This window comes from Prionailurus bengalensis, chromosome B4, assembly GCF_016509475.1.
Source record: "Prionailurus bengalensis isolate Pbe53 chromosome B4, Fcat_Pben_1.1_paternal_pri, whole genome shotgun sequence".
In the NCBI taxonomy this organism is placed as follows: Eukaryota; Metazoa; Chordata; class Mammalia; order Carnivora; family Felidae; genus Prionailurus; species Prionailurus bengalensis.
In genome coordinates this window covers 77,479,809-77,501,361 of record NC_057358.1, presented here as the reverse complement: position 1 = coordinate 77,501,361, position 21,553 = coordinate 77,479,809, and the positions used below count along the sequence as shown (strand labels likewise).

Below are 21,553 nucleotides of genomic sequence, written 5' to 3'. Positions count from 1 at the left end.
CGATCTTATGAAGCTCATATTGTTGTTTTATATGTAACAAAATAACAGATAAATTAGATCAGTAATTTGGAGGTGGTAATTCGTTTGATGTCTTCCTCTCTCGTGTAGTATTCTTGTTTTAGCTTTCGTAAACTCTGGGCTTTCACGGGACCGGGCTTTCTTATGAGTATTGCCTACTTGGATCCAGGAAACATCGAGTCTGATTTGCAGTCTGGAGCAGTGGCTGGATTTAAGGTGAATATCTGGTCTTACCCCTGTCCCTTTTAAACACACAGTACACCCTCACATCCTTTCCCCGTACAATGCCTGTCGGATGTCAGCCTCAGGAGTTACATGCAAATACTTCATTGACGGTAATGCTTAGGTGAAAAGTACTTTCCACCATCTGCTTTTTTTTTTTTTTTAATGTTTATTTATTTTTGAGAAAATGTGAGTGGGTGAGGGGCAGAGAGAGAGGGACAAAGGATCTGAAGCATACTCCTCACTGAACAGCAGTGAGCTCAATGTGGGGCTTAAACTCAAGAACTGTGAGATCATGACCTGAGCTGAAGTTGGATGCTCAACTGATTGAGTCACCCTTCTGTTTTTTTTTTTTAATTTATTAAAAAAAATTTTTTAATGTTTATTTATTTTTGAGAGAGAGAGAGAGAGAGAGCACCAGCGGAGGAGGGCAGAGAGAGAGGGAGACACAATCCAAAGCAGGCTCCAAGCTCTGAGCTGTCTGCAACGAGCCCCATGTGGGGCTGAAACTCACGAACCTTGAGATCATGTACTGTGCGAGAGTCGGATGCTTAACTGACCAAGCCACCCAGGTGCCCCTTAATTTATTTTGGACACATACTTGGTTTTAAATTTTTGTTTTGTTTTATCTACTCCACATAGTTTCCTTGAACAAAGGAGAAACTGTAGGTGGGAGAAACTAAGACTCAGAAAGGTATGAGGTGACCTAGCAGGTTATGTACAGAACCTGATACAGAACTCAGGTCATTTGATTCTGGATCTGGGCTCTTTCCTGAATGTTGTATTTCTCATTCATGTTGCTAAACAGCCAAACAAAAACACCCCAGTTGTCTAATGAGTGTTATGATGGGATTTTGTTCTTTTCTAGTTGCTCTGGGTTCTTCTGTTGGCCACCATGGTGGGGCTCCTACTCCAGCGCCTTGCAGCTAGACTGGGAGTGGTCACGGGGTTGCATCTTGCTGAAGTGTGTCACCGTCAGTATCCCAGGGTGAGCAATGTAGTGTGCTGTTTGTTACTCATCTCATAGGAACCTGTGTGTCTGGTGATACTTGCTGGCCTGAGGGCTTGGCAGTCAGGGGCCCTGAGGATGAGTCCCAAGGAATATTATTTAGTTCCTCTTGCTGCCAACCCATATTTCTCTACTCCTTCAGAATTTAACTTGAGATTCGCTTTTTGCCAGAAAGCTTCCTTTGAAAAACTCAGTTTGCATAAATACCTGCCATTCGTTCTGCCTTCTGGCATCTTGCAGTGCCCAGCCCATGGAGGGGTGGGAGTGCTCTAAGCACTTTGAGTCATACATCTTTATTACTATCATACATATTTTCTTTTTTGATTGACTTTGTCATCAATTTGAAAAATAAGGTTTTTCATTTTACTTTACTATATGTAGCAGGATCTTTGGATTTGTTAATAATTATTTTTCAATTTACCATGACCCTGGAGGTTATACTGTCTTCTGCAGCTTTTTTCTGGACATTTTGGCCCTTTCTCACTGGTATCTAAGGCAGGAATGGACTCTGTGTCTGGAAGATAGTTTTAACCTAGGTTCATCTTTAGATAAGATATTGATCTGCCTCTGGTTTGTCCTAAATGTTTAATCTCCTTTCATGGCTGTGAGAAACTATCTGTATCTGCCTTATTTCCCCATATATGCTTCTCAAAAAAGCCATGGTAATTTATAATTTCTTGTAGCTTCTTTTTCTTCATGTATCTTAACAGTTGTTTTTTGTGACAATTTTTTTGTATAGTCAATACCTGAAGATGTTTTTTTTTTTCTTGACCTCTGCTAGCCAGTATTAACTAAATTTGTCTTTGAGCTGGATTATTTGACCAGATTAGTTTCCTCTTATATGCCACTCAATTCCAATCAGTTCACCCTAAGTCCCTTTACATGTCTGTCCTTTTTCACTTGCTTGTGTATTATTATTACATTAAGGATGACCCCAGCCTTTTCATTTTTGTTTTGTCTCTTTAGCCACGGTCAAGATATTTTCTCTTGTGGTCATTTTCTGTTCTCTCCTGAACAACATTTTGACCATATGAGCATCCTCATCTTCCCCTAAAACTTTTAAGTTTGTTTTTAGGCGGGAAATTAAGTGGAAATTAATGAATGGAAATTCTGTTCCTCTCTTGAGTGGAAGGGAAAGAGAAAAAATTAGGATCAGCCCTTGCCCTGACCTCGGCTCATAGGTTCTACCACGTAGAAACACCCTTGCTTTCTCCAGCGCGGGGCCACAGTGCAGTAGTCCATCCCTAGACTGGAAGCTTATAAAGGACTGTGGATGGGTCAGTGCCAGATGCGAATTCCAAACTCTAAGGAAAGTTCTTAGAAATGATTAATTAGAACCATGTCTTTCTGCTGTTTGGTATTTAGGTCCCACGAATTATCCTATGGCTGATGGTGGAGTTGGCTATCATTGGCTCAGATATGCAAGAAGTTATTGGCTCAGCCATTGCCATCAATCTCCTGTCTGTAGGAAGGTGAGGGGGTTTTCCTCCAGAGAGTAATATTTTGCTAAATTTCAAAACAAATGTAAAAACCACCCAACTCATTTTCAGTTTTCAAGATTCAACTTGAGTATTATTTTTTCTGTGGAGCCTTTCTGGAGCCACCTTCTCTCCCAGCAGCCTGTAGGCTCTATATGTCCCATGTTCTCATGTTGGGTTATACATCCCACTATTGTATAGTATGTGACATTGTGTGTTACAATTATTTATCTGTATATCAGCTTATCCCACTAGACAGTGAGCTCCTAGAGGGGTAAGACCTATACTTTTCAGCTGTGTATCCGAAATGTCTGACTTAGTAGACCATCAGTGTTGGAATGAATGTAATTAATTCAGTTGGTGCTGTGATCCTAAACTACCCAAGGCCTGACCTCCCACCACTGTCGCCTCTCCCCCAAGTCCTTGCTTCTCCAAGTATTGTATATCTGGAGACCTGTTAGAGAGAAAGTGTTTCTCAATGTTTTCTTTCTTTCTTTTAATCTCCATTTCTTACCTCTGACCTAGGGTTCCTCTATGGGGTGGAGTTCTCATCACCATTGCAGATACCTTTGTATTTCTCTTTTTGGACAAGTACGGTAAGGAGAGTGGGAATGGAGGGGTCAAAGAATCTACTTTCCATCATGTAGCTGATGGAGAAGTCTGCCTTCTGTGAGCTCACTGCTGCATTTTCCCTTTTAGGCTTACGGAAGCTAGAAGCATTTTTTGGCTTTCTCATCACTATTATGGCCCTCACATTTGGATATGAGGCAAGTATTATAGGCTGTTCGTTAGCTTTTACAACAAAGGAAAGATTTTTTTGCCTTTTATTTACAATCATATAATGCTATGATGGTTTAGTTGTATCCCATGCATTAACAAAACGCCAATTCAGTCTAGGCCAGTTTTGAAGGAATAGGATCTGTAGCAAAGGCTAGTCTCCAGGAAGGCCTGCTGGCACTCCTAGTTCAAAAGTGACTAGATTTTTTAGGACTTCCTTGACTAGACTCTCTGGTTCCAAGTTGGCCATCCCAACAATAGAGCATCCTAGGAGAGGGCTAGGGAGGAAGCAGGGTTATTCCTGGCTGTGAACTTGGAGGGGTTTTACTTATATTGGCTTATACCAACTGCAGCTTGAACTTTCTCCGTATTGCAACAGTTAATGAACTCTAAGGGATATAGCCGACGTTTCCTGCTTTGTGCCCCAACCCAGCCGCTCCTAGGAATCAGTACCGTTTTATGCAGTAATAGTACCTTTCTGTGTCCAGTTGTTTTTTTAAATATTTATTTATTTTGAGAGAGAGAGAGAAAGCATGCGTGTACACGTGAGCAGGGGAGGGGCAGAAAGAGAGGGAGAGAGAGAATCCCAAGCAGGCTCCACCCACCCTGTCAGCCCAGAGCCCCACTTGGGGCTCGATCTCATGAACCTTAAGATCATGGCCTAAGCCGAAATCAAGAGTTGGATGCTTACCCAACTGAGCCACCTGGGCGCCCCTATGTTCAGTTGTTATAAACTGATTTTTGCTTAATGGCCTCACTAAACTTGGAAAAGTATATCTAATTTGTGAATAGATTATGCAGTAGGTTAGTCTAAGGCTTCCAAGAGAAACGCGGAACCAGGAAAAAGTATATATGGGAAGTATTTATGAATGAGTCTCAGCATACGTTAGTGGCAAACATAAGTGATTTTTAGATAAACATAGGTGAATAGAGGCATAAGTGAGTAATCAAGAATTGACTGTATTCTTGGGTCTGTCTCACAGGAGTGATTGTGAAGCTGCTCTCAGTGAGGCCCTTAGCAGCTGCTGACTGTTTCTTTAGAATATTAATTACATTCTCCACACATCTACTTTGTATATTTAGAATGTGATGTAAAATGTCTGGGTACCCAGTCCTGAATTCTCAGACCTCTGGCAGCAAGCCCCTCTTATGCTTCTTGGTTTCCTAATGGTTCTGTGTTCCTCATTATTCCAGGTAGTTGTTGAAGAAAGTATTGTAAGGAACCATGGATGCTGAGTGTTTCCTAGCACTGTGTTACTCCCCTGGTCTCATATCCTAATAGTTGTTATGTTGGCATATAGTATGTTACAGTGAAACCCAGCCAGAGCCAGGTACTCAAGGGCATGTTCCTGCCATCCTGTCCAGGCTGTCACACCCCACAGATCGAGCAGGCTGTGGGCATCGTGGGAGCTGTCATCATGCCACACAATATGTACCTGCATTCTGCCTTAGTCAAGGTGAGCATGGCCCTTATCTCCATGCCCCCAGGTAGTTGATGGTTCCTTCAGTTGCAAGGGACACACGCATAGTTTAAAACTGTTAGAGCCCTAAAGGAGAGAAGTATTTTTCCACAGTTGGGTGTTTATAAACTCCACACACTCAGACTGTTTTTATCACAAAGGTGACCAGACATAAGCGACCCCACGGAAAAACTGGGACTAAAGTTCTACCTAAAAGGTCCAAAAGTACACCAAGTCTCTTGTGTTTGAATCTCAAAAGTCTGAGTGACCGTGAGGAGATCAGAAGTAAAGTACCCAACAAAGCTTTTCTCAGTCAGTCTTCTACAGTAGTTCGCTGGGAGATTTCAGAGACCTTTATAATTAAGGTTATTAGGACTGAAAATCAGGTTGTTTTTGTATGTCGGTGGTTCTTCTGGCCACAATAACTGAGAGCTCATAGTCATCATTTCCTGTTTGGGGCATGCCCAACGTTGTCAAAGTGTCACGAAGTTCTTGCTCACTTCATGAACTAGGATGTTAAAGTGCGTTTTCTCACATTTCATATGGTCAGTTGTTTTGCCCTCTGCATCTTTCCTCTGACTCAAACTCATGCAATATTATGAGGAGACTTGTTCTAACTAATTAACGACTACTGCTGTCCTCTCTCTAGTCCAGACAGGTAAACCGAGCCAATAAGCAGGAGGTACGAGAAGCTAATAAGTACTTTTTCATTGAATCCTGCATTGCTCTCTTTGTTTCCTTCATCATCAACGTCTTTGTCGTCTCCGTCTTTGCCGAAGCATTTTTTGAAAAAACCAACGACCAGGTGGTGAGTAAGCCAGGGTCGTGAATGGTAGTGAATGTGAGGATAAGTGAAGGAGTGGGGTAGGCAGAATGACAGTGACTTGAAGCTCAGGGGAAACAGATCTCCAACCTCAGGGCTGCCCCCTAATCACTGCACTAGTTAGGGTCTGGAGTCTGGGGGCAGACTAAGCCTAGACCCATTTTTCCCATCTTTTGGCACAGAAGAGAGCTTGCCTCAGATTAAAGATTGCCTCATGTTGCTGTTAGTGGCTTCGTGTCTGTTTGGCTCTTTGTCATCCCCTTTTGTTTCCTGTTTATCAACTGCCAGCCTGCTTGCCAGTCCTGCCATTTGGTGATGAGGACAAGTCGGGGGGAGTCAACAAACAGAAAACAGAAACCGCCTAAGATACACTCTTTGGCATTTTTTTTTTTCCTCACTCTTTTGCATTTTGAATTCTCTGTCGTCTTGATTCCTGATTGCCTGTCTATAGGAACTCAGACTTCTGGCTCTGCTTTGACTCAGGAGTCCTCTCCTGTTTCTTAGGGGCCCTCTCCTCCTGTCATCGCTTAAAGTGAGCCAGCATTCACGTATTACCATGCACACTCTTCACTCGGTAAATATTTTTGATGGCAGGGGGGTGTAGAAAGATTATGGAAGAAGACCACACGTGACATTGGTGCCAGTCTCTCCTCCCTTTACAACGTGTATCCGGTGTCTTACCTCCATCCTAGGTCTCATAGATGACTTGAGTATGACGTGTAGTTTGTGATTTGCTGGAGAGTTCTTCTGATCTGGTCCTTGCCTCAAAAATAAAAGTTGCTCCTAAACTGCTTGCATTCCAGGTTGCAGTCTGTAGAAATGCCAGCAGTCCCCACACTAGCCTCTTTCCTGACGATAACTCGACACTGGCTGTGGACATCTACAAAGGGGTAAACCTATTCAGATCTGTGATCATTGCTCCTGAATCAATATTCTTGGAATAGTATCTGGTCTTTTCTGTGGGTTCACTTCAGAACTGAATATATCTTCTCTGGAGTGCCATTTATTTCAGAGGTCTAGATGCCAGACAAGCATTTTTGGATTACATGGGAGGGAATAGAGGATAAGCTGAAAGAGAAAGATGAACAGTATCAGCCATTCCCAGAGTTATGCTGGTAGTTTATTGTTTTATGGGATTTTTTAAAGTTTCTTTTTAAAGTTTTTTATTTAGAGAGAGAGAGTGCGTGCGAGTGAGCAGGGGAGGGGCAGAGAGAGGGGGGTGGGGACAGAGGCTCTGCACTGATAGTGGCAAGCCTGACACGGGGCTCAAACTCACAAACCGCGAGATCATGAAGCTAAAGTTGGATGCCCAACCGACTGAACCACCCAGGCACCCCTTTTTATAGGGTATTTATTGGGGGAGACTGAAGAAAGTGTTTCTGATAAAGTATTCTTTATTGGGACCTCTCAGTCCCTTTTATGTTGGTTACATTACGAACCTCCAAGAGTAGAACACATAGCTTATGTAGCACTTCCCAAATTAATTTGACCTTTTTCTTCACTCCTGTTGCTATCTTCCAGAATAGTGTGTTAAGTAATATAATTTGAGAAATGTGGTATAGACTTTTTTTTTTCACATATTTAAAATCTGTGTTGAAGACGAAGCCTTTAAGAACTTGGAGAAGAGGTAGAGGAACGAAGGAATATCCAGGAAAATTTAGGTGGAGGGCCTCTGAAGTGAGGACAGGTCCTGAGTCTAGCTTCTGGGGTAGTTCCCAGCACAGCACTTGGTGTAGATTGGTACATAGGAAGGAAGAGGGAGAAATGCTGCAGAGGAATTCTGTTTTGGGTGTTGTCTGAGCAGGTCATTGACACAAACATCTTTCTTCCCTGCTTCTCCCAGGGTGTTGTACTGGGATGTTACTTTGGGCCTGCTGCACTCTACATCTGGGCAGTGGGGATCCTGGCTGCAGGGCAGAGCTCTACCATGACAGGAACCTATTCTGGCCAGTTCGTCATGGAGGTATGTGCTGTTGTGACTGGTATACATAAGAGGAAGAAAACATTGTCCTTTTGTTACTTCTTCTTACTCCCATGTTTCTAAGGGCTTCCCAGACCTCTCTCTGTTTCCTATTCTAGACATTCATCCTGCTGTGTTTTCTTCCAGGGATTCCTGAACCTAAAGTGGTCACGCTTTGCCCGAGTGATTCTGACCCGCTCTATTGCCATCATCCCCACTCTGCTTGTTGCCATCTTCCAGGATGTAGAGCATCTAACAGGGATGAATGACTTCCTAAATGTTCTGCAGAGCTTACAGGTAAGGAAGGAGCTGAGGAAACTCCCATTCCATTTAATCAGGCAGCATTATATATTGTTGTCCCTAGGTACTGAGTGTATAGGCCTGGGTGCTGGGGAAAATTGAGAGGAAGAAAGAGGCAGAGTCTTGGCCCTGGTATCTAGAAACCTTTTAGGGATGCCTGGGTGGTTCATTCGGTTAAGCATCCAACTCTTGACTTGAACTCAGGTCATGATATCACTGTTCATGGATTTGAGCCCCTAGTCAAGCTCTATGCTGATAGCGCAGAGCCTGATTGGGATTCTCTGTCTCCCTCTCCCTCTGCGCCTCCCCCATTTGCTCTCAAAAATAAATAAACAAACAAACAAAAATAAATAAATGCATAAATGAAAGCTTTTAGGGTGCCTGGGTGGTACAGTCAGTGAAGCGTCAGACTCTTGACCTCAGCTCAGGTCACGATCTCACGGTTCATGAGTTTGAGCCCTGCATCCGGCTCTGCACTGACAGTGCAGATCTTGCTTGAGATTCTGTCTCTTCTTCTCTCTGCCCCTCCCCCGTTTATTCTCTCTCTCTCTCTCTCTCTCTCTTTCTCTTTCTCTCTCAAATGAATTTTATTTATTTATTTATTTATTTATTTATTTATTTATTTTCAACATTTTTATTTTATTTTTGGGGCAGAGAGAGACAGAGCATGAATGGGGGAGGGGCAGAGAGAGAGGGAGACACAGAATCGGAAACAGGCTCCAGGCTCCGAGCCATCAGCCCAGAGCCTGACTCCCGGGGCTCGAACTCCCGGACCGCGAGATCGTGACCTGGCTGAAGTCGGACGCTTAACCGACTGCACCACCCAGGCGCCCCTCAAATGAATTTTAAAACATTTTTCTAAATAAAATCTTTTGGACATGGTTTGGTTTTAAAAGCTTGTTGAATGGGAATTATCTGCTATAATTACGTACAGAGTATAAAATTATTGTTTCTTTTTTTTTTTTTTTTTTTTTAATTTTTTTTTCAACGTTTATTTATTTTTGGGACAGAGAGAGACAGAGCATGAACGGGGGAGGGGCAGAGAGAGAGGGAGACACAGAATCGGAAACAGGCTCCAGGCTCTGAGCCATCAGCCCAGAGCCCGACGCGGGGCTCGAACTCCCGGACCGCGAGATCGTGACCTGGCTGAAGTCGGACGCTTAACCGACTGCGCCACCCAGGCGCCCCTAAAATTATTGTTTCTTAATCCAAGCAAACATTAAATAATAAATAACATAGGACATCGTTAGGTCCTATGGAGGTTAAGAAGACAAGGAAGATAACAAATGTTTTTAAGGACTCAAAGGATGATGATCGATGCTAAGTTAATGATGCCTCTATAGATTTCAACGTAATGCATGAGCATGTTGGGATGACAGGAATAATTTCTCATGGGGCAGATGAAGCAGGGTGTGTGTTTCCCTTTTGCTAACAGGGCTGGGTAATATGAGTATCTCCAGTAGTCCTGTCTGATCCTTGTTCTTTCTTTTCCAGCTTCCCTTTGCTCTCATACCCATCCTCACATTTACGAGCTTGCGGCCAGTAATGAGTGACTTTGCCAATGGAATGTGAGTGTACTTCTCTCAGTGCCCCCAAAATAAGTGGGGAAATGGTATCTGCATCCAACAGGCCAGTCAGAAAATGAGTCATATAGGGAACCACATGCTTTGAGAGGTGATTCCTAGAGGTGCCCCTCAATCTTTGGCTTAGAAAATGGAGACTCTGAATGTAGTAAAAGAAGGCAAGCAATTTTTCACTTTTGGGGAGAGAAAGGTCAGCTCTTAGGGTTTTATTCTTCAGCTGCAGCCACTGAAGCTGCCTTAATTTCATGTTAAATGATCTTAATGAGAAAGGCATAAACTAATACCTAATACCTAATACCTAAGAGTGTGGGGCATTTGAAATTGTCTGTTGCATCTCTAGGAACTCCGGGCTTGTTGCATTTTTAGGGCTTGTTGCATTTTTAGGGACTTAAATATCAGGGATTATTTGATAGTATTTCCCCCACCTCTTTCTCCCTACTGGTGTCTATTTGGCTCATTTAATTGGGACATAATAAGACAATTTTCAGTTCATTTTGAAATGCCTCTTAACTCCTGTCCTGTCTGCCCCACAAGACCGAGTGTCCTTTTCTGCTTACAGATAGGTTGGACTATTCCACCAATGATTGCTGATTCTTTTACAGAGGCTGGAGGATTGCAGGCGGGATCTTGGTCCTTATCGTCTGTTCCATCAACATGTACTTTGTCATGGTTTATGTCCAGGAACTAGGGCATGTGGCATTGTATGTGGTAGCTGCTGTGGTCAGTGTGGCTTATCTGAGCTTTGTGTTATACTTGGTAAGTCCATTCAGGAGGGAGTAGGGGTATATGTATCAGAGTTGGTAGAGACGGGGCTTACTGATACCAAAATGAAAGGACTCAAAAGAGCACATAGCCTTCTTATCTCCAGGTTACTGGAACGGTTTACATGAAATTGTTAATAACGTCTGTGGTTAAACAATATTTTTAACCGTAAAATTTACACTCCTAAGAGCTGTCCTGTCACTTCTGCTGGTTTCCATTCTTAGTAATTCCTAATAAGAGAGTGTACTGTGTTTGAGGAATTAAAAGAAGAGCAGTATAGAAAGTAGAGGGCAGTACGAGATGGGGTTGGTGAGATGTCAGAGCTTTGGGGCGGGATACACGTGAGTTCACGGCCCTGCTCAGCTCTGCCATTTAATAACTGTCTCGTAAAGAAATAACAGTGATACTCGCTCATTGAATTACTCTAGAGTGATTTAAAAATGATGGTTATGAAATCGTAACTACGTAGAAAATGAATACGGGGTAATGTGTTCCGAGATAATCAAGTTCCTTCTCAAAAGTCTAGGGTAGATTATGTGAACATGACGATAGGTATGTTCGGATGGTACCATCATGGGGGTGCCTGGGTGGCTCAGTCTGTTAAGCGTCCAATTTCGGCTCAGGTCATGATCTCATGGTTCATGAGGTCACCCTGAGTCGGGCTGTTTACTGTCAGCATAGAGCCTGGAGCCTGCTTCAGATTCTGTGTCCCTCTCTCTCTGCTCATCCCCCACTTGCATCCCCCCCCCTCAAAAATAAATAAACATTAAAAAAAAAGATGGTACCATCATAGATACATTTTTTTCTCTATTTCCCAAATGTTCTGTCACATTACTTATAGTAATGGAAATAGTTCTAGCAATAAAAACAATAAATCCACCTCCCTGTTCCATACAGGTTTCTCTGAAAAATTCATGTTTGGAGGAATTTAGGGGCAGCAGAATTTATACCATATCTGCTGCAGAGAATGGTTAAGGACAGAGGCTGGAAACCCGATCTTTTGAACATTTAACTAATGCCCATGCCAGTGTTTGCCACAGGTTAGGTACTAGATTGAGAAAATTGCTTTAGTGACTATTGAAAAATTATGTCCTGGACTGACACAGCTTTTCTTTTTTGTTCTCCCCAGTAAACCTGGGGCACACTAGGATTATGCTGAGCCTATATTCTAGGGATTTACTCTAAGGAAATCCAAGTAATTGAACGTGTCTTTGACAGGAAATATTTTAAAAATTCACCGTAGAAGTTAAAGGAACCTTTCCTTCCTGCAAATTGTGTATGGAGGGTCCGAGTTGTCCTCAGTCACCCTGAGACTGTCGAGATTGTTGAAGACCCATTTTAAGGCTGAGGGCTGATTCCAGGGTGGGTTACTGCTATGAAGCCCCCAAAACATGGACATCGTAGAGCAGTTCAGGATACTATTCCATTTGTATTAGTCTGTCCGTCATTCCCTCCGCCTCCACCTTCATCATGAGGAATGGGGTCTTCAGGGAACTCCCAGTCGGATGAAAGAAACAAACGACAAACGAAAAGCGGTAGGAGCAGGGAGCTCAGTATTGAAAATAGTATGCAAAAAAACGTTGCCGAGGAAGGCAAACTCCAGGATGTTTTGAAGGGGCTGTGGGGTTGGGAGAATGACTTTGTGCAACCTTGGTGGTAGGAGATGAGCAAAGCTGGATATGCAAGGAAGAGAGCAGGTTTGTGTCTGAGCAGTGAGGCGTGAGCAGTCATGGTGGGTAAGAGGGCTCTTCAGAGAGGCTGGTGAATGATGGCCATACTTTATCTTTCAGGGTTGGCAATGTTTGATTGCACTGGGCATGTCCTTCCTGGACTGTGGGCACACGGTAAGCATCTCTAAAGTCCTGCTGACCGAAGAAGCCACCAGTGGCTATACTAAGTAAACACTGGATCAGTCTGTCTGTCCTCCACAGGTAGCCATCAGAGCCAGTGTGTTTCTATGGTTTACTGTGTGAACATAGACAAAAGTATGTGCTGTTGCACAGACTTCATTTAAGACTCAACTGTTTGTTGGGAAAGACTTTGTTTCAATATATGTTTGAAAATGGAATTTTTTTTCTTCCTGACCTCCTAACCTGGGAACTGGATTAGATAGGATCTGTGAAAAGCTGATATTTGCTGCTATCATTCCAACACTAAAATTTTAAGTAGCTGCCTAAGGGCCAGTTTGTTTTATCCTTTTGAGAGAGAATCCTATAGGCATGATTCTTAACTAGGCTGTGTGTTTAAAAAAAAAAAAAAATTGGAAAATGTAATAAATTTTTCATAATACAAATTATAGAATGGGTATGCAGGTTTTGATTATCAAAAGATTCTGGATTTTAAGAGGCTGAGAAATACTTTTCTTATCCATACCCTTTCAGTTACTTTAATTATTAAAAAAAAAAAACCTCACCTAAGGTGGTGTCATCCATATTAAATATGAAATTGTGAAACATCTCTACCTCTTTCAGGTTCAGGATTCTTTTAACTTCTTTCCACTTTAAATTTTTGGTGGAAGTTAAGAGGGATGAGAAAGCATAAATTTAGAAGGTGATAAATGAACAAATAGCAAAGCTGACATGCAGGTGGTGGTTATTAATCACCTTGGAACATCACTGAGCACATTTTCCTCAGAGATGGAAAGCTTATCAGGAATTTCTTGGGAGTCCTGATTTTCCTAAGTTTCATCTTAGTACCGAGCTTTCCCGTTGATACTTCCTCTTTGAGTGCATACAGTTGTAAAACCTTCACCTTCCTCATCCAGGAAGTTGGTTATAGAAAAAGATGGTAGCATTTATGAACTGACGTTCTCATGAGATTTTGGAGTGAGGAGAAAAGACTTAAAGGAAAAGAAGAGCCATCTGTTTTATTCCTAAAAGCCATCTCCTACCAGAACTGTCACGTTTTTCCGAAGCATGCCCAACACCACTTGCAAGGCGATCTCAGGAGCTGTGGACCTAACTGTTGCAAAGCTCTTTCTCTCTCCCTCAGCAAGTCAGTAGGTATCACTGTGGTTGCAGAGTTCTCTCAGCAAGGTTGCGCTGGGCTACCTCTCTTCAGCCATTCCCTCAGAGGGAAAAATTTTGAGACCAGATGGTGGAGCTTTGGAGTCAGAGGAAATGGGTCCCTTCGGCATGAAGCTGCTGCTCTTCAGCCACTTCTGATACTTTTACATGTGGAGCCTGAGATTGTGTGATTATATCAAATCAAATCTCATTTGTCTGGTGGAGATAAATAATCAAGTCTTTTATAGCCATTGACTTGGTGAGAACAGTAACGGGAATGGCATTGAAGGACTTCTCGTTTTTTGGAGCTTTCCTTCTGGAGTCCTGGTTGATTGATATTATGTATTCATCTCAGCCCCTGAAAGCATTATTGCTCATATTTTGCACACAGTCAAAAGCACAGACTGGATGGATTGTTTTTCATAAGGCATTAAGGATAAACTACTGTTTCACCGACTATACCTTCTCTTAGTCCCTCAAGTAATATCTGACAGGATCATGAAAGACAAATTTCCCCAACTGTTCCTCCTCACATCTTCCCCTCTCCCTATCATCATGCCTGGTCATAAGGGCACTCTGTGAAGATGTTGGAGACTGACATCTTTATCTCTCATCTGGCTGTGCTAGGTGAAGGCAAAATTGACAAGAAAAATTCTTTGTAAAGACAGTACAGTGACACTTCCCTTTGCCCTGAGTCTGGTGGGCCCAGTCAGTCTCAGATTCACAATATGTATTTTAGAAGTTCAAGTAAAGCTGCTTATTTTCTTTTTTAAAGTTTTATTTATGACTTACGATGATGGAAAATTTCTTCCCACTTAAGTGGCATTTTATAATACTACGTGTGGAGTGTTTTACAGTGTTAAAAGCACTCCCAAACCATATTCCATTTGATCCTCTTAGAGAGTGTCCTTTAGCCAGTACTCTGGGTGCAATAAACAATGCTTATGAAGTCTTCCGGTGCCAGCATGTGCAGTGTGTGTGTGTGGAATGTTAAGGATATACAATTGTACCTTATGTAAATCCGTCCTTGTTCTCCAGAAATGTGACATGAAATAATTGTGCTGGTACAGCATCTTGGGAATTCATAGGGATGGGGACGAGCTGTAGTTTGGCTCCTGTGAGGTCCTGCTAGTCGTATTCCAAGTGGTGACAACTGAGCTGTTAGTGACCACTTAACAGTATGTAAACTTGGTTTGTAATTAAAAATTTTTTCTTTTTCCTGTTTGGTTTCCTGGGTATTTTTTTTCACCTTGAAAATATTTAACTTCTGAAATACTGAAACATCAGCCGCCACCTGGATTGACATATTAAGCCCACAGTGTTAGTGATTTTCTCTTGTGAAGGGATGGAGGTATAAATAGCTTTAGTCCCCAGAAGACTTGATGAACTGCAGACAGCAAACACGAATATCAATCTACCCGTTTAGTCACATACTGTTTGTCTTGCTGTTGCTAAAGGTCACATCATTGCCTTATTTAAACTCGAAAAAAAATTGTTATTCAGCCTTTCTTTGCTCTAAGCTGAACATTTTTCTGTCCGTAGTCTTGTTTCACCGTTGGAATAGGCTTTTATATTCCATGTATGCTGCCCATAAAAAGTATAAGTGTTTGAAAAGAGAAACCAAAATTGTTTAGCTTAAAAATTGAAAGCATTTGGGTGGAACGGATATAAATGGAAACATTGGCGCCATTTAATGAAAACAAAGACGAAGCTCAGGCCTAATAAACTACTAGCCCTGTCACTGTACCAATGACAGGAAAATCTAAGTGAACACTTGATTTATTCCAAGATTGTCACTTGAACTTCATTTTCCCTTTCTCTGTCATAAGCTTTTCTGCCTGTCTTATAGGAGCTGAATACTGTAACACCATAGAAGTAATCTGGGAATTCTGTTCTCCATGTTGTCCTTCCTCGTTTAGCTCTCCCTTCTTCTCTTGGGTTTACTTTCCAAACTAGAATAGGATGCAGTAGTTTGAAGATCCTGATTTGAGACATTTCTTTTAGCTCTGCCCTCTGGAATGCTTTCTACTCCTTTATTCGATAGGTAGGGCCAATGAATCTAAATGTGTCAGCTTCCCTTGGCACCTTAGCTTATGAAGGTTAAAAACGGCTGACACTGACCCCCCATGTGCTCGTCCTGGTCTGAGCACTCCTAGGACCTCATTCAGTTGTTACAACAAGAGGATCGGCCTCTACATCGATGAGGCCACTGGAAGGCCAAAAAGTAAAGTTAACTTCCTCGAATCACATCACTGGTAAATGAGCAGCTGGCATGTCAACTTGAATAGCTAAACTCCAGAGTCCACGTTGCCATTACCGAACCGTCCTGTGTAATACGTAGTACACTCTTCATGCCAGGTTAAGACGCCAAGCTTTGGTGTGTGGCATTACAGGAACACGTCAGAGCATCTCGCTTGATACTCTGATTAGTGAGAGATTCGTACTCTAGCCAACTGACAGACTAATTTTGCTTGGCCTGTGTTAAATTTGGAACAACCGCGAATGCTTATTGGTGGGCACAGAAGGCGGACAGGGCCCTCTCTGATCCTACCCCAGGAGTGGCTAAGAACGATGAAGCTTACTCATTTGCATTACCTCTCTGCCCCTGTGACTGCAGTTAGCCTATTCCTGTGCCGTTCCGCGCCACTTCTCAGTGTCTCCCAACAATATGACAGACTCCTCCAGTGAAGGAACCCTAACAAGTCCTCTAAGAGTCTGGGGATCACAGGACTGATAAGGCAACTCTTGCTTATTACGTAATGAGGAAGCCCACCAGCTCAGCTCTCTTGTGAGAAGGCAGCAATGAATTTATAGTGTATCTGACAGTTGCTCTTGGTTACTAACACCTGAAATGGAAGACCCTGAAATGAATAAGGAGGCTTGTCTGAAGAGCTGTTTCTCTGCCCTAAGGCCACTGTTAGTAATTTCCTAGCTCACTATGCCTAGAATGATTTGGGGGTTCATTTGGTGTCCACGGGGTCATCAGAAGCTTGTGAGGTATACAGGCAATTTGTAACGTGTTAACAAATTCCATTTGTCGAGGTGCCTGGGTGGCTCAGTCAGTTAAGCATCCGACTCTTGATCTCAGCTCAGGTCATGATCTCACGGTTCGTGGGCTCGAGCCCTGCAACCGGTTCTATACTGAGAATGCAAACCTGCTTGGGATTCTCTCTCTCTGCCTCTATAAATGAATAAACATTAAAAAATAAACATTAAAAAATCATATTTGTTGAAGACTAACACAGCATATCAGCGTACTTGGCATTTTCAAATGTAGCATGTATTCCCATTTTACAAATAAGTAGGATAAGGCTCCAGAAAGGATACGTGAACTTGCTCAAGGTCACAGGAAGCGGCAGAGTTGGAGCTTGAACTCGACTCTGGTGCCTTTTCCACTGTGCTATAATAGGAATATTTTCCTCCTGTGGATTCATAGTCTACATTCTGCCTTAACTCACAGGTTGTTGATGCCAAGGGGTGATAACATTCCTAAAGCCCTAAGTAATAACAGTAGGGCTAAAGTGAGATTCAGTGATTGTCTCACGATGGTATGCAGAGGAGAGAAAAATAGCACGTGCTATTTTCTTTTTTTTTTTAGGGAAAGAGTTGGCTCAGGTGCCAGAAGATCATGGGGCCTGGATATTGGGCTTAGGAGTTAGAGTGAGCTCAAGAGTTAGAATTAGTATTTGATTCTAATATTTATTTTAATTATTTAGGGCTTATTTGATTTCTAAAACACAGTACTAGAATACAAAAGTGCTCAGAGTGTTTGTTTGCTCTCGTCCTTGTCGCCAGCAAGCACCCCTCTGGAACAAGTGTGTCACAAGAATAGTCAAAGTGCAGATTTCATGAGGGCGCTTGGCATTATCTCAGTTCTTAACTATTTCATTCAGCTCCAAGCTAGTATTTTATGTAAACCGTTTCTGTAAGCCATTTCTCTTCGGAAATAAAAATCAATATAGCAGTACTGAAAAAAGGCCTATACCGATGTGCTGATGATAGGTGCTCGTGTGCCAGTTTCAGTATTTAAATACTCGTAAATCAGGGCTGCCTGGGTGGCTCAGTTGGCTAAGCGCCTGACTTCCATTCAGGTCATGATCAGTTTGTGAGTTTGAGCCCCGCATCTGGCTCTCCAGCTCTCCGGCTCTCTGCTGTCAGCCTGGAGCTCACTTCAGATCCTCTGTCCCCATCTCTGCCTCCCCCCTTCCCCCGCTCAAGTGTGCACTCCCTCTGTCTCTCAGAAATAGACATAAAAAAAGAATAACAAATACTTGCACATCAGTCTAACCCTTTTCCATTTTTTTGTCCTTAGTACCATCTGGGACTGACAGCTCAGCCTGAACTCTACCTTCTGAACACCGTGGATGCTGACTCACTTGTGTCTAGATGACTGACAGCCTGAGAGACTGTTTAAGAACTACTTTGTCTTAGTCCTTTTGTGCCAGGTGTCCTGTTAACATATCTCTGTTAGTTCAGAGGTGAGTTTTGTTCAGATGTTTTGAACAAAAGTCAAAGATTTCCTCATGGGAAGGGTGTTAAAAGCTGCCAGCTCTAAGTGTAGGACAGAGACCCACCCACCTCACGATGGTCCTACAGTAGCCAGAGTGACATGATTGGCCCACGGTGGCCACACACCCCTATGGGCTTGTGTCTTGACCTCTGGAATTTAAAAAATATATATGTGTATATATTTATGTAAACCTGAACATGTCAGTTTGGGTAGAGTTTTAAGGTTACGTGAAATTGATAGGTCTTTCTTATTTTTTTAAAAGCTATAGATAAATCAGATATTTGTTTTCTCTGGGTCACAAGTGACAGAGGAAAGGGAGTAATGCTCTTTTTCAGAATGATCTGGTCAAATTGACTTGCCTTTTAAAGTGACACTTGACTATGGCTAGTTAAATTCGATTTCAGTTTTAACCAGACCCTTAGCGACTACTGACTAGCAGCACATCATTTCTAAAGGAAACAGTTCTTCTTTTCAGCAGATTTATCCTGGTTATATTGTGTGCTTTGCAATTATTATTCTTTGTTGCTTTTCTTGAAATCTTGTCAGAGGTATGGTGGTATTTCCCAAAGAGCTTAGTACCTCATCAGAAGATTCAGAAACCATACTCTAACCAATGATCAGTTTTCCATGTGACATCGTAACTCAGCCCATTCTAGCATTCAAGCTTTAGGGATAAAAAGAAGAACCTTCTAACATTTAACTTTGTAAGTCCCAAACAGAAAATGATGGAGGTTACTTGTTTTCTTTCTAACGTTTGTAGAGTTCTACCATGTCTTTTCTTCCCATTTTTCCCCACTAAAACTCCACAGACACCATTTCTAGGTCCAAAGTCTATTTCCAGGAATGGTTATATTTCTAGTGTTGAATTTCCTTGAATGCTAAGCATTTTATTTAAGATACTTATATCAAGTAATACGAGAGCAGAACTAGACCAGGACGTGGACGACTAGTTCTCCTGTCATAAACTGCCTGCCTACATGTGGGTGATAGACTTCTTTTGACCCCTCTTCTTAACCAGGACTTTTTTCCTTAAGATTTTTATAATAAAAATTAATATTTAAAAATTGGAAAAATGTTGCATAATTATCTGATTGAAAAGAAGATTTGCCACACTGGGCTTACATTCCTGCATGGAATTGCAGTTGGCTGGAACTGGATGGTGGCTAGTCCGTTTTAATGGACTATACTCAGGGTGGCACACACTTCTTCGATTCGTTTCCTTCTAGCCCCAAAGACATTGAGTTTGCAAACCCTGCAGCTTTTGTATGACTTTGAGCATCATTTTCCTCTTTCAGCTTAAAAGTGAAATATCTGACCTCTCTGTCTTATTTTAAAAGTTAGTATTGGGCACCTGGGTGGCTCAGTCGGTTGGGCGTCTGACTTTGGCTCAGGTCATGATCTCACAGTCTGTGAGTTCATGTCCCACGTCGGGCTCTGTGCTGACAGCTTGGAGCCTGGAGCCTGTCTCTCTCTCTCTCTCTCTGCTTGTCCCCTGCTCATGCTCTGTCTCTCTCTGTCCCAAAAATAAACAAAAACATTAAAAAATTTAAAAAATAAAAATGAAAAAAATTAAAAAATAAAAGTTAGTATTTTTTCAGTAAGACTTTTTAAAATTCCAGACATCGTTTATCTTCACTTATAAAGACTTGGCCCTCTAAGTGGCAGGGAGTTGTCTAAGGTAATACTTTTTAAAAATTCTCTCATTTCTATTTCAGAGGCCCTTGAAACTTCTGGTAAGAGTAGCATTTGTAGGTTAGAGTCCTTCTGATCTTAAAAATGAAACTGAATTAACATCAGTTATCAGCTTTCATTTGAAAACGAGATTTCTTTTTTTTTTTTTTTTTTAATTTTTTTTTTTTTCAATGTTTATTTATTTTTGGGACAGAGAGAGACAGAGCATGAACGGGGGAGGGGCAGAGAGAGAGGGAGACACAGAATCGGAAACAGGCTCCAGGCTCTGAGCCATCAGCCCAGAGCCCGACGCGGGGCTCGAACTCGGACCGCGAGATCGTGACCTGGCTGAAGTCGGACGCCCAACCGACTGCGCCACCCAGGCGCCCCGAGATTTCTTTTTTGAAAGAGAGGGAGAGCATGAGCACACACGCACATACAGGGGAGGGGCGGGGGGGGGAGAGGGAGAGAGAGAGAGAGAGAGAGAGAGAGAATGAATCTTAAGCAGGCTCCATGCCCATTGCGTAGACTGCTGTGGGGCTTGATCTCATGACCCTGGAGATCATGACCTGAGCCAAAACCAAGAGTGGATGCTTAACTGACTGAGCCACCCAGGTGCCCTGAAAAAGAGATTTTTTAAATGAGTTTCAGTATTTTAGATTTTTTTAAAGACATTTTATTTATTTAAGTAATCTCTACACCCAACATGGACTTGAGCTCATGACCCCAAGATCAAGAGTCACATGCTGTTTGACTGAGCCAGTCAGCTGCCCCACAGTATTTTATATTCTTTATACACAGATAGCAACTCTAGATGAACCAATGTGGATTTTCCTGCCTCTCTTGGAAATTCAATTTCTCAGGTAGTTAGTTTCATGACCAGAGAGTGTTAGGAGAAAGAAGAAAAAGGTTACAAAATTCTGTTTTGCCACTCATAAAAAGATGAAGTGCTTGGTTAAACAGAGACTAAGTACTTGGGGGAGTCTAGCTCTCATCTCCATCGTATGGCTGTACATTAATGGAACAGACTGGAGTTTACAAAAGCTTTTAAGTTTGGGGCGCCTGGCCCACTCAGTCGGTAGAACATGCAACTCTTGATCTCAGGTTGTGAGTTCAAGCCCCATGTTGGTGTGGAAGCTACTTAAAATAAAAATAAGTTGAAAAAATGTTTATAAATTTATCCATCAGGTCATACAACTCCTGTAATCTGAAAAGTTGATAAACTGAGTCACACCAAAATCAGTAGAGGAGACTGATTTCTAAAGAATGAGTCTTGGGTAAACTTTTTTTCTAAGTTAGAACTTTTAATCATTCTCTAATTTATATTTACAAATCTGGATTTTATATTATATGCTTTTATGGCTATTAACATATTCAATCGCAAGATAAACCTAGAAGCATACACTCAACTCAGTTCCTCAGGTTTAACATTATGGAGTCAATTTATAAGAGGATGCTCTGACAATGAATATCCAGAATGTCAAAAAAATACAACTAAATAATAGTTACTGGGCAGCTGCCGCTACATAACCACATGTCCACCTAATATAAAAAGCAGTCAGTCAGTTTTGGTTCAGGTCATGATCTCACAGTTCATGGGTTCGAGCCCCATGTTGGGCTCTGTACTGACAGCTCAGAGCCTGAAGCCTGCTTGGGATTCTGTGTCTCCCTCTCTCTCTGCCCCTCCCCTGCTTGTGCTCCATCTCTCAAAAATATATAAATGTTGAAAAAAAATTTTTAATTAAAAAAAATAAAAGGCAGAGCATATTGAGGCAAATGAAATAGTTTAGCAAGTGAGGCATCAGGGGTTTCAGTAGTTAATGAAAAAAGCCTTCTCAACTTTAAACATTATGATATCAAGCCTCCAAAGTTTTGCCCCAGAAGTGTTGTCTTCAACACTGTGACCCCTCTTCTTAACGCAAGCTAAAGTGGATAAATGAGCATCCTGCTTCTTTTCTACACAGATGATTTTACA

The 21,553-nt window shown here is 42.0% G+C and overlaps 1 protein-coding gene across 5 annotated transcripts in view; it reads left to right on the top strand.

The window, feature by feature from the left end:
* SLC11A2 (solute carrier family 11 member 2) overlaps positions 1-18,980 on the top strand; it is a 52,548-nt gene extending 33,568 nt beyond the window's left edge. For all 5 annotated transcript variants that reach the window (XM_043563912.1, XM_043563911.1, XM_043563910.1 and 2 more), the window contains 14 exons: positions 109-234; positions 1,109-1,228; positions 2,615-2,721; positions 3,253-3,323; positions 3,427-3,494; positions 4,806-4,961; positions 5,614-5,772; positions 6,591-6,677; positions 7,631-7,750; positions 7,895-8,044; positions 9,542-9,615; positions 10,233-10,386; positions 12,183-12,236; positions 17,710-18,980. In XM_043563912.1, the coding sequence (XP_043419847.1) occupies positions 109-234; positions 1,109-1,228; positions 2,615-2,721; positions 3,253-3,323; positions 3,427-3,494; positions 4,806-4,961; positions 5,614-5,772; positions 6,591-6,677; positions 7,631-7,750; positions 7,895-8,044; positions 9,542-9,615; positions 10,233-10,386; positions 12,183-12,236; positions 17,710-17,787 (1,524 nt within the window). In that variant the 3' untranslated portion in view covers positions 17,788-18,980. The remainder of the gene's footprint in view (positions 1-108; positions 235-1,108; positions 1,229-2,614; positions 2,722-3,252; positions 3,324-3,426; positions 3,495-4,805; positions 4,962-5,613; positions 5,773-6,590; positions 6,678-7,630; positions 7,751-7,894; positions 8,045-9,541; positions 9,616-10,232; positions 10,387-12,182; positions 12,237-17,709) is intronic.
* Positions 18,981-21,553: the final 2,573 nt, after the last annotated feature.